The sequence below is a fragment of the Styela clava genome, chromosome 12 (genome assembly GCF_964204865.1).
Source record: "Styela clava chromosome 12, kaStyClav1.hap1.2, whole genome shotgun sequence".
Lineage (NCBI taxonomy): Eukaryota > Metazoa > Chordata > Ascidiacea > Stolidobranchia > Styelidae > Styela > Styela clava.
The window spans coordinates 6,866,265-6,879,443 of record NC_135261.1 but is presented as its reverse complement, the minus strand read 5'-3'; the positions used below and the strand labels follow the sequence as shown (position 1 = coordinate 6,879,443).

Sequence of the window (13,179 nt, the reverse complement as noted above, 5' to 3'; positions counted from 1 at the left end):
TTAATAATAAACAAAAATCGTTATTTTGAAGCAAACTTTCTGATTTCAAAGCGTAAATTTTGTGTGAAGAATCTGGTATATCACAGATCGAATCACGTTTTGAACGGTTCACTAGTTTGTCTTTCAGTTAAAAAAACGCCTTCGCTACGCCCATTTTAACATACATTCCAAGCTTTTCCCAGTTCTTTCGCATTGAAAATCATGGATTCAAAGCCGAAGGAGAGTCGGATTATTACCTTTCTGTTGAAGAATGTTAATAAAATATGGTGAGCACATTTATTTTCATGATTTTGTTTGTATTTTCAGCGCCTATATGCAATACAGTATAGCTGTATAGTACCGTAACATCGCTACGTAAATTTTGAGAAATATTAGGTTTACGCCGATACTCAGGATTTCAGTACAGAAGTATTCGTTAATTCAATCGGAAATACGGCAATATGACAGAAGTTAATAACACACCAGAAGATGATAAGGTTGAAAAGCAGAAAAAGCACGATGCAGAAAGTGCAGCTGACTTGGAGAAAGTCACTGGTATGTTTCTGTGTTTCCTGTTTGTTAGACTACATTTCAAAATTTCTGAATTTAGTTATTTCTACATTTTTCTGAATGTGTGTTTATACAATAATACGTAAGTTAACTATTCTTTGATAGGGTCTCTTAACACAATCAGACTAATGCTTAGAAATTTCAATTTTTTTTTATCGTACCTGTATTTAAACATGATTTTTCTATAATTTAACAGTGAGAAATATAATTCCAGGATTCTGCATATGCCTGTATGCATTGTTTATATCTTATAGCTGTATAGTTAACATGGATTCATTATATCTAAATCTTTTCTATCGTCTTTTGAACTAACTTTGTGTTTGAAGAGTAATATGTATGCGAGATTTTTAAAAGCATAAAAACCGCTCTACCGCCGTTAAATTCAACGTAAAGTTATCTAATGACTGAATGAAGTTTTGGCACTGGCATTTGATGATTGAAAAAGGTTATTTTTTTATGCTCTATTTTCAGATTTTGCTGAAGAGAAAGAGATCTCTGGAACAGATTTAACGAGTTTACTTGCTAATCTCGGGACAGAAAGGCAGAAAAAGAAAATTTTACAACTGGAAAAAGAAAAAGAGTTGGCAAAAGTTCCAATAAAGAAAGAAGACGTTGAACTTATCATAAATGAACTTGAAGTCACGAAACAAAAAGCTGAACGAACTTTGAGAGAAAATGGTGGAAATTTGGTTGCCGCACTCACTGCTCTAGTGAAAGCTTGAATATACACATTCGTAAAAATTTTGCAGCCTGTTTGAAAATATTCATCTTGATCAATATTTCCTTGTAGAGTCAATAATACCTAATTTCATATTAAAATAGAAGTGGTATTGAAAGCTCATCACTTAATTTACTGAATAATTGCATCCCCTAAAACACTATGTTCCAGTATAAACCCCAAATTTTCAGGATATGTCTCACAATTAACATAATAACAGCCTTGATATTTATTTTTATTCGGTTCCAAATAATAATTTTTGTTCTAGTTACAATTATTCTTCAAACAAAATTGCTTGGTAATATGAAGTCCTGTAAACCTTTTTCTTCTCTATGAAATAGATCATTATTCGTGTTCACATAAAAACAAATTTTGTCTGTTGCCTAGCTAAATGTCTGTAGTTGGTTATATGACCCACCAACTGACAGAAAATATTGTACGCCCCTGAACTTGGTCATTTATTTCCAATTCGTAACACATTTGAAAACTCGATGAAAACATATTTTTTCAAATACTATCGAAATTGATTTGATATTCTTGATGATTTTTCAATCATATGTTTTTTTTGTAAATTCAAAATGTTGATATAACGTGATGTTGATACAATCGGTTCAAATCTGGGTATACAATAAACTATTTCGAAAAGTTATAGTATGGGATCATTTGTGGATAATGGGTTGTTCCAGGCGTTGTTTTGCTTGTCATTTGTTTTTATCAAAAATGCTGCTTTATGAAGTTTAGAACATTGTTGGGTAGATAGGATAAGATTTACATATTTATCCCGGGTGTGAGAAAAGCCGATAAGACGGCTTATCCATATGGCGAACCACGGCCTCTCGTCCGGTTATCATTCCAAGTTAGGTATGGGATTAGTTATAATGTTTGTTTTCGGAAGCATGGACTTGGTAGTGGAGGAAGCCGCAGCGGTTACGTGAACCACCCAACGACGGCGAGGAGTCCAGCAGTCCGCACATAACCATCCCTGCATGGGATTCGAACCTGCGAACCCATGCAGAGTAATTAGCCCGGTGGCCCGTTGAGCCACATCGCCGAGCCAGTTACTAAACACATAGTAGTGAGCCAAGTCGGTTCTGAAATTGAATAAATTGTTGAGGTAATTCTAACTGATGGTTAGTTGACGAGTACAAGTCATTCTATTCAGATAACGCAGGTCACTTTGTATCTTTGATGAATGGTGATTGGTGAGTGTAGTCAAGGGGGCCTTCAGCATTGCAATGATGACATTGCTAATAAGTGCAAATCTTTTTGCCATCTCTCTAGTTATACATGAAAGTCAAAGCTGTTGGACTCTTTTCAGGAACCCATAACTTAACCTATCGCCTTGTTTGAATGGGCGGTCACTTATCATGCAGAGAGAGAGTTGGGAGTTTTTCGGCATTGCAAGTTATATCTCATGCCCACTATCTTACCCAGAGTATAATACGGGGTGTCCAAAAAGTTTCGCCCGATTATAAATTCTTTATGATCCAATGTTATTTTTTTTTAATTATAAAAAAGATTAATAGTCAGCCTGTATCTAATTGGATGTTATAGTCTCCATTAATCATACAACAAAATTTCAAATTCAAATTTGCGATTGGTATTTCTATGATATCGGGCGAAACTTTTTGGACACCAAACTTTTTTGTGCGTTGGCAATGCGGAAGCGAAAGAATTCCGTTCTTCTAAGATGAACTATCTATTTACTTGTACAGAGCCTTGTTTGGAGCGATATAAATATAAAAAAAAAGTTAATAAAATCCTATTTCAATGCTAAACTTGATATTCTTAATTAATCAGTTTCGAAGCGGTGCTTTACGTAAACTAAACATGCATTGAAAATGCATTCAAGTCACGAAAAGCTAAACACTAGACGTGTTATTCAAGTTGGCTATGACTTTCTTTCTACTTGTATGAGCATATTTTTTACAATTTCCTTATATCATCGCATTGCACATGTTTTCACAGTGTTGCCAGCTACATCATCGGGATTCTTGCATTTCTGGCATTACCATACAGAGACCTCAGTGAATACCATTATCATTCCGAAAATGCTTTGTTGACTGGATTACAGGAATCACATTTCGGAGCTGGAGAAACCAGGGATGCACTGAAGTATAATAAGATTATATCGGCACTTGTAAAGAATGGAGATAGCAGGTACTAATAAATATGCAATTGTTAACTAAGTTAGAAATGGCACATTTAATTTGAATTTTTTTTGCAGAAACAGAAATGCCCTGGGGACGGTAGTACATGAATTTATTAAGGATAGCAAAGTGTTTTCATCATCGCTTTTTTTCGATCATGCATTTTCAAATTATGGCAACTGAAACTTATGTGATGATAATAAGAAAATATGCAACACTATGCGACTCAAATTGTATGCATCAAAACGCAATCCATTAAAGGTCAAACTCAACGTGGATTGAAATTCCATTACACCAAATTTTTGTATCAGTTCATTCTCTTTATTAATAATATATGTGGGCTGTATATATGAACTCATATATAAACTTATTTATTCATTCATTCTTGAAATTATTATATTTCTATCTAATATATTGTTTTCAGTAGAGACTCAGTCAGTCGGTCAGTCACTCCCAATTCTTCTTCAATGCCTTTGCGCTAGTCTTGGTGTAGTGTTAATCTGCAGCAGGACTCTTCAATTGCATAATATATATTGCTCGTCCTTTTTCTTTTATCACTGTTACAATTTATATTTCAACTGTTTCACTGTCAAAAACCAGGATTGTTTTTAGTCTTCCATCACCTTGATGTGGTATTCCTACAAACTAAATACAAAGTACTGACATTTGACCATATATTATTTATTCAGTGTTCTTCATGATAAATTGATTGAGATAATGCAACAATTTGGCATCAACTCGTATAAACAAAAGTTTTCTATCAAATCTCCATTGCCTCAAACAGTTAATGGGGAACTTGTGCAACAGGTAATTAATACATCAGATGCAATTTTATTTTCCTTTGTCCAATGGCCATACAATATTTCTGAATAGAGGATATTTTGTAGAAATAGATAGACCATCATCCATAGAATAGAATATTGAAAAATACTTTGAAAATATAATATACTGATGCAACGAATACCTGTAATAAATATTTTTTTTTTTTTTCGACCATTTCGCCTTGCCAAATAGCGTCTAAAATTTGATAGAGATCTGCTCAATTGCATCACCTTAATATAAATTTATTATCCTAAACAATAACAAAATTGTTTTTTATTTTGCAATAAATGATTCCGACTAAAATATTCTTTTTTGGAAAGATTCGAAATGGAACAAATGTTTATGGATTCATTCGTGCTGGGAGAGCATCAAGTACTGAATCTATTGTGTTGAATATTCCCATTTCTAAAGGGAAATATAATCATGCAATTGGATTTGCGCTTTCGTTTGGAAGTAATATAAGAAGTGAGTAATGGAATGCTAGTTTGAGAATGGGTAGTTCGATTTAGTCGTAAAATGCAATACAGCTTTCAACAAATGATTTCGGAAAATGAATTTTTTTTAAAATGGTTAACGACCACAATTATCCTGTAAACCTATACGAATAGTAGAGATAGAGAAATATTACCCTTTGCATTATGAGTGAGAATCATTGCGTTAATTAAATGGTCTTCCCCACGGGTTTGCACCTTGTTTTCATGCCCCCTGCTTCACCCAGGATGTAATAAATTTAGATAGGCGAATCCCAAAAGATTTACGGTGGTTCTTTCAATTATATCAGCTAATTATATATCCTTGAATATCTCTGGATGCTTGCCTTGTTTGGAGTGAGAGCATGAATAGACGTTGCATTTGTTTTTCTTGAAAATCATAAAATTTTTTTGAAATTTGTTCTTAAGGTCAACCATATTGGGCAAAAGACATCGTACTTTTATTCACTGAGACCGGATACTTGGGAGCACAGGCATGGTTGCAAACATATTATGACACAAAGAATTCTGATTTCATCAATTCTGAACCATTAGAAGAAAGAGCAGGATCTATCCTCGCTGCATTAGTCCTTGATTTACCGGTTTGTTCCTCTTTATGATAATATTTATCATTGTACGATATTTCTGAGTAGAAGTTGAGCTGCAGACCAAGTGGAGTCACAGGTCACCGGGGTTCGAAGTAGGTTCAATCTCGGAGTTGAGTCTTACTGGCGGTTAGTTCATGATGTGTTCGCGTCATTCCATTAAGATAATTCAAGTCTCTAAAGAGTCTTTGATAATAGCAGGTTCAAGTCTAACTTGAGTCTAGTCAAAGCTCTAGTCTCCTTGACACCAGTACTTGTTTTGTTGCATTTTTCTTGTGTTCATCATAAACAAAATGTAATGTTAAAACAAGTACTGGTATTGAGCTGAAGTATTTAATTTCAAATTACTTCATAACTAATCTTCTCATATATGTTAGACTTCTCATTAGCCGACAATGCCAAATCCACCTCAAACAGATATTGGGACGGAACAGACGAAAACTGACCTATACAGGAGTGGGACGTAGTACGATCTCACTAATCAATTGAATGGCCTCCTCTGTAAAGGGCATATTCTGCTGTCATATAAAAAGCTGGTTTCAATGAAATACTGAAATGAAATTCCTTTTCCCTAAAATCAGGGGTGTGCACACCCCCGTCTAAAATAAATAAAAAATTATTTTGCAACCATTTTTATTTCCAGGAATCAACAAGCTACATAAATGCTGAAGTAGTTGGAAATAATGGTCAACTTCCCAATCTTGATCTTTTCAACGTTTTAACTAAACTAAGCAACAAACACAGAGTTCCTGTTTCTGTTGGAGGAGTTTTAACGGTTGGTGTTCCTTTGCCAACTAGTGTTTGATCTTATCACAAAATTTTAGACATTTCAATTCACTACTAAGAGATTTTATTGTGGATTTGGGGCTCCCGAAGTATGCGAACCAAGATGGCGGACATCGGAATGTAATATGTGTACTAGGTTAGGGTTAGGTCATGATTTTAGGTATAAATACTACGGGAGGCTCTTGGCTAGTCTTCGAACTGATAATAGGACTAAAATAAGGAAAATTGGAAAAAAATTATCGCCTAACCCTAACCTGTTACCCATGTTACGTTTCGATGTCCGCCATCTTGGTTCGCATACTTCGGGAGCACCGTGGATTTAAATACAGTTTGTCTTGAGGCAGGGTTTCCCAAATTTTTCAGGCCTCTGACCCCTTCCTGTGAATCTTATTTTTGATGGTCCCTCATGGCCTCTTTCTATGTTGTATTAATTTTTGTGCCTAACCAACGAGGAAGAATAATGTTTCTATTGACAGAATAAAACTTTTGGAAGTCTAAATCAATACATACTGATGTTAAATACTGGCAGGCTAACGCTAATTCAATAAGATTATAATCTATTTGTATCTGTTACAGACTCCTTCCATATCGTTGCGAACCCCCTGTGCAGTCATTCCGCTCCCCCAGGGGTTCGCGGACCACAGTTTGGGAAACCCTGTCGTGAGGCGTTCTGTTTTCCAGTTCTCAGTTTAGGTTGATTTTAATTATGGACCTGGTAGCCCTAGTAAAGAATATATTTATAGCAGTGTTTATCTTAATGTCCTATCTTGCGATGATAGAAAGAATTTAACCTTGACTCATAGATATTTATGATTCAATATATTTTCATAAACATTTTCAGACCAATCGATATCATCCACTTTCAATGAAAGGATATTTACAATCACTGAAAACTACAGTCAAAATGATGTCAAAGCAGGTATTCTTTCAATAATGCTTGCATTTTACATCGCTAATTTGGCAAATCAGGTTTCATATGGTTTCATGTTTCTATACTTCTTGTTAGCCTTCATCTGTGTTTTATCTTTTTATCTCAATTTTTTGGCTGGAAACTCTTTTTAATAAAGGTGAATCAGTCTGTAAACAAAAACAATTGTTTGCCCCTTGCTCTTGTACCTATTATAAAAGCCTGTCGAATAATTCTATGTTTTGTGCTTTTTTTATTAAAGGCAAAAGGGTTTTCAAGTATAAATCATGCCATGTTTCTACAACACAACATACAATCTTTATCAGTTCAAGGTGTTTACTCATCAAGATATGGAGATATTGACTTGGGCTCTATTGGAAGGTACACTTATTATTATAGTACCACAGCCCTTTTGTTTGCTGTTTAATATCTTCTTATTCACTCATTAGGATAGGATAGGATTCACATATTTATCCAGGGGGAGAGGAAAGCGATGAGAGGGCTTAGTCATATGGCGAACCACACCCTCTTGTCCGGTTACCAGTTCATGTCAGATATTAGTTTGCCAGTTATTTATTTTTCGGACTTGATGGTGGAGGAAGCTGCAACCGTCCAGCGGTCAGATGAACCACCCCATTCTCTGTGAATGTGAACCTATATTCATTCGATTGTGAGCTGCTATTTTTCACAATTTTGCATCAAATCACAAACTACTATATTGTAAATATATCTTTCATCTGGTTTGTGGGTTGGAATTATCTATATTGGCCTGTAGATTATAAATCCCATTTGTTTCCTTTCTCCCAGGGTTTAAAAGCTATAATAAAATATTTCCTCCTAAAATGTTCCCATCCAATTTTACTAAAACTGTTGCTAATTTACATATTTCCAACAAAACTGTTTATTTTCAGAGTGACAGAAGGAATATTCAGAAGTCTGAACAACTTACTTGAGAAACTTCATCATTCTTACTTTTTCTATCTGATATCGGCAACTGATAGATTTATCAGTATTGTGTTGTACATGCCTCCATTTGGACTTATACTACTTGCACCTACTTTAAAAATATCCTTTAAAACAACAAAATATTATAATATTACTTGTTATTTTAATATTATTGGATGACTTTTAATGAGCAAGTAACTAATATTAAGCTTCGAGCTATAAAAAGTCATACATAGACCATAAGATATCCGCTAACAAGAGGCCAAGCATATGTTAGGCATTTTCTTATAATGCTGTTATTTTATATTAGGCAAGTTATAATTTAAGCATGTCACGACAGCTATTGTGAATCTGGGATCATGTATAGCTTAGCACAGCTTTGCATCTTCATTGTGTCTGGTTAACATCCAATAATTTTCTGCAAAGCTGATGTGTTATTAAATTCATTCTGTGACCAGTATCACAATTCTCTATGTGTGTACGTCATTTCATAACTTAATTTTTCCTTAACCCTAACTCACGCCCTTTGCCTTTGGCTTGAAATGAGGAAGCAGGACGAAAAAGAGGAAGATGAGGAAGGGGTCAAAGACAATGATGATGAGCAAATTGAATCTATTGAAGAAATAATAAAATCAAGAAAATTGCCTTCTACAGTTGACATTGACAACAAGGTACGAAGTTTGAAAGAGATTTAATGTGGCTCTTTTTTAACATCGCAAATGATCCTTTTAGAAAATAAGCACAGCTTGTTTCTTATTCATGAGTGACTAATGACTCTAAAATATTTCGTATCTTGCTTCATTTTCATGTCAAAAATATGTCCCTCTTTTTGAATAGCCTATGTTAAAAAACCTTATCTGAGAACTTATTGGTTTCAAATAAATTCCAGGAAGCAAGCAGAAATGTTTATTTGTTTGAAAATTTACTTTGAACATGCGTTTTCTTACATACTTCAGTTGATTTTGAAAAAACTTAATGAAAATATTTTGTTGCACTACTACATGTGAGGTCACAGTGAATTCAATTTAAGATTTATTGAAATTGTAAAATTTCTACTCGCTACATAATTGTAAATTTCGGTCTTATGTTTACTATGTTTATGTATATCATTTACACAGGATTCATACTGGATGGAATTGTTCTATATATTAGCAGTTTGTCATTTAGTTGGAGTTGTTTTGTACTTCAGTCCTAAATTTTCATCTGCTTGGTCCGAAATGTTTCACATACCTGTTGATGAAAGTCTTGTTTTGATATTCCTATCTACATTTCTGGTATCATTGGCTTTACCATTCACATCGATATTCAGGTAAGAATTTCAATTTGATTTAAATCCATACATTTATATATTGAATGTACAATATATCTATTGTTATTCTCACCAAGCAAAATGGCCTGAAAACAGTATTTCTTGTATAGTTATTTGCAAAAATACATCTTGGATTCTTTAACCCTTTCCATGCGATTTTTATTTTTTATTAAATAATCGTATTTGCTACGCCGATTTTATGCATTTGTACCCCAACAACTAATCGATCGACTAACGAAAAACTAATGATCCTCTGCTGCCCACTGACGGCTCGTTGGAAAGCTTATTTGAAGAGCTTGCAATTGGAGATTAAAAAAAAGGTTTTTTAAAAGTGGTAGTCTGAGTCACAAACCGGATAGAAAAAAGGCATTTTTTTGGGGGGAGTTGAAACTTCAAACCGTGATAAAAAATAGAAATATACGCTAAATCCTTTACTGTTACAGCTTCGTGGTTGGCAAACAATAGCATAATATTGCTGTAGCGATTTCGTAATCTAACTCAAAATACTTTGGTAGATGGAAGGGATAATATGTCTTCTATTACCACCCAAAAAACACCGAAATTTGCATAAATTTTAAAAACACTCCCTCGTTCCGCCGCAAATAAAATTCCCGTTGTAAACAAAAGCGAGATTTACCGTCACTTATGTTAATCTCGAAGAAGACTTCTTATCAATAAACTAAAACCCGGAAAAACTGGACTAACAGTTTGCGACCGATTGCTAAATAAAACAGCGGAGTACATCAACGTACCCGCCGCAATCTAGCGACTTTTGTCGTGGGTACATATACGTGCCCACCGCACGGAAAGGGTTAGAATAGTGACTGGTGATGTTGTTTAGGAATAATTTTCGCTGAAGAAATTAAATTTATCGCATTTAGTCTCACATTACATCAAAAAATGTTTTCTTCATTTTCTGAAAACTAAAAAAAAACAATTAAATTCTGTTTATTCCAACTTTCCAGTATTTTCCATTACATTGCCTTCTACAGGACATAACCCAAATTGACTGTATTCAGGATATTGGACTATTTTTAAATTTTTTTAGTTTAATATCTGATAATTGCACCATATTTTCAGGTTTTCACCAGACTCTAAAGCACTACATCTTTTGCGAGTTGTTGCATTAGTTTTATATGCAGTTACTCTTGGTTGTGTTGCAGTTATGAACTTTTCCTTGGCAATGGTAACAGCTGTTATCTCTGTCCCATTTGTGACTTCAATCAGTCCTAATTCAAGAAGGTAATTTTGTAATATTTACTTAGATTCTGAGTCAATCACTCGTTCGCATGGATAACTGTTTCAATGAGTTGCTCTTATGACCTTGAACTAGGCAGATTTTTTGAAAATTTTACTCTCAAATATAAGATAAGAGTCTTTGGGGAACAAGCAAAACATCTATTGAAGTTTGAATGTAGGGAATGTGATACTCTCAAAATGCAAAATATTGGAACTGAAAAAGGCAATCCTAATATGGGCATCTGGGCTGTTCTACTTTCTAAGATCTCACAGTTCGAAAAATATCCTATTCATTCTGATATAATGATAATCTGTAAACTAGAACAAGAACTACAACTGGAGATCACAGATTCAAACTTGTAATTATATTGATTTTGTGGAGCTAATATTGTGTAAATGCAGCTTTCTAATCTGATTTGCTTTTAAAATAAGGTACCAACATTGTGATTCAACAAATTGCTTTCATACTTTCCATTGTATTTTATAGATTGAAACCGCTCTATGCTGCTATGGCAATACTTGCATCACCTGTGGTGGTTGCTCTTACTTCGGCTGCATTAAACCAATATTTCTTCAACATTAAGACAGACTTTTGGGCATCTGCGAGTTACATCTTAAAAGGCCCATACGAACAATATTTGCTTGGCAATAGCTGGAATTATCAATTTGCTTGTTTACTTCTGTATCCAAACTGGATGTTGTTCTGGTTTTTATCACTTTCTTTAACCAGAGAATCTTGATTGATTTTTAATTGTTTTTCAAAGGCTTGACCTTTTTCGTACCAATTCTAGGTTTCTTCATAACAGCAAAGACAATTTTGAAACATCTGTGCCCTTCGCCTGTTTCGAGATTATTTGTGCCCCCGAAGTATGCGTACCAAGATGGTGCACAATTTAAATATAGTATGTGTTCCAGGTTAGGGTTCAGGTTGTGCGTCATCTTGATACACATACTTCCAGAGCGCCGCCTCCCCATAATATGCATGGAAACTCTGTTACTGTTTATTCAATATTTAATGGATAATTAGATATAAGTTGTGTAGTGCACAACCTGCACCCTATTCTTCGCACAATTGGATTAGTTTATAATGTGTACAATAAGAAGTGATAAAATAGTTTTGAATGTCCGTACTCGGTGCTTCTGAAGTATGCGCATTAAGATGTCGCATAACCTGAACCCTTACCTGTTACACAACCTGAGTTCAAGTAGTGCGCCACCTTGGTGCGCATACTTCAGCAGGTCCCCGTACTCACTTCTACCCCCAATTACAAAGTAAAATTTTCTTCTGATAAGATGAAGAGCTTGATTTTTTTATTCTGTACTGTAGAATTTAAACGGATGCTGCATCAAATATTTGAATATGCACAAATGATGAAATTACTTGCACAGATTATTTTTCAAATTTATCAGATATGACTTGACAGATATGAACCCAGCACAACTTAACCGTAAATGTTCTGAATGTGTTCAAACTACTTGGTAATTGTCGAGTCATAATCAAATGAGTCGTGAAATTTGTTTCTATCCAGCGGTTTATAAGTTGTCCAATCGAATCCTACTCTTGCATTGTTGGTGATTTGTTACGGGTACTCGTATCTTGGCAGTCGGGCATTTGAGCCCCTTCAAACGTTTGGATCTAGAACTTTTGCACTTGCAATACCCGTCTTCGATCAGTGAAAAATACTCGCCGCCTGGCAGAGTGGCAGTGCCTTATGTGACGCGATCAAAACTGCCCTGTGAATAGATAATTCCGAATTGATATTTGCTTTAAAAAAATCCAAGATCAAGGGTTCGCGAGAAGATGTCCAGGGGTACTTGATGGAAGTCGAGTTTTTGTGTGTTGCTGTTAATAACCTTTATAACTACCAGAGGTAACATCGATTATCACTGATCTTTCGTTGTTGTGATTGTGATGCAACAATGGGAAATTCACGGCTTCGTAGGCAAACTGAAATCTCTAACACTCATGCTTATTGAAACTTGGAAAAGATTTTAAGAATTCATTAGTTAGGCAGACGACAAGGGTAATAATATCAACTCGAATATTTAATTTAGTTACATAAGGTCAATAAATTGTTGTTGCAACAAATTGTTAGTCAATATATCACAACGTTGTTCGATGCCTGATTTTGGGGACTCCCGTTGATTGTTTCGTGACTCGGGGGGGGGGGGGGTATACTTGGCAGAAAAAAGGTTGAGAACCCCTGATCTAGATGAAGTCATATATGGATTTTCCATGTTATTGCAGACTTCATATAAAAATATATACTACAATATTTTGTTCACTAATGCATTTATAGATCGAAATTACGTACGACCAGTCGATAGAAAGATGAATTTATTTTGGCACCCTGCGTGAAAACAGTCGCCGGTGGGAAGCGTCAAGTCAACGTGGATCACATTTACCCATTTCATTGATGTGATATAAAATCTGTTGACTTGATATGCGAGTCGGTAGTGCAGCAACCCGGCTTGGGTTCGAAAGTTGAAATTCGCTGCGACTCTGATAAGCCGTGACTCTCGTTTTACTCACAGTCAGGAACTTCCACTCGAACTCGACAATAATTAATTATTATTAGCGCTACGGGGTTTTGAAAGTAGCCCTTCAAGAGTTTCCGGCCGTGTACGGATATAAACTGTCAAAAAAGTATTCCTGAAATAGTACGTCTCGGCATAATC

At 34.9% G+C, this 13,179-nt stretch overlaps 2 protein-coding genes across 2 annotated transcripts; both read left to right on the top strand.

The window, feature by feature from the left end:
• The first annotated feature begins 107 nt into the window (after positions 1–107).
• LOC120329466 (GPI-anchor transamidase component GPAA1-like) lies at positions 108–12,371 on the top strand. Its single transcript, XM_039396107.2, has 13 exons — positions 108–266; positions 3,236–3,427; positions 4,107–4,224; positions 4,560–4,704; positions 5,139–5,311; positions 5,958–6,089; positions 6,942–7,019; positions 7,270–7,388; positions 7,919–8,072; positions 8,474–8,623; positions 9,071–9,261; positions 10,342–10,503; positions 10,988–12,371. The coding sequence occupies exons 1-13, from the start codon at positions 202–204 to the stop codon at positions 11,238–11,240; spliced, it is 1,932 nt and encodes a 643-aa protein (XP_039252041.2). The 5' UTR covers positions 108–201; the 3' UTR covers positions 11,241–12,371.
• LOC120329508 (huntingtin-interacting protein K-like) lies at positions 282–1,916 on the top strand. Its single transcript, XM_039396159.2, has 2 exons — positions 282–534; positions 1,021–1,916. Exons 1-2 carry the CDS (start codon positions 441–443, stop codon positions 1,269–1,271), a joined length of 345 nt encoding a protein of 114 aa, XP_039252093.2. The 5' UTR covers positions 282–440; the 3' UTR covers positions 1,272–1,916.
• Positions 12,372–13,179: the final 808 nt, after the last annotated feature.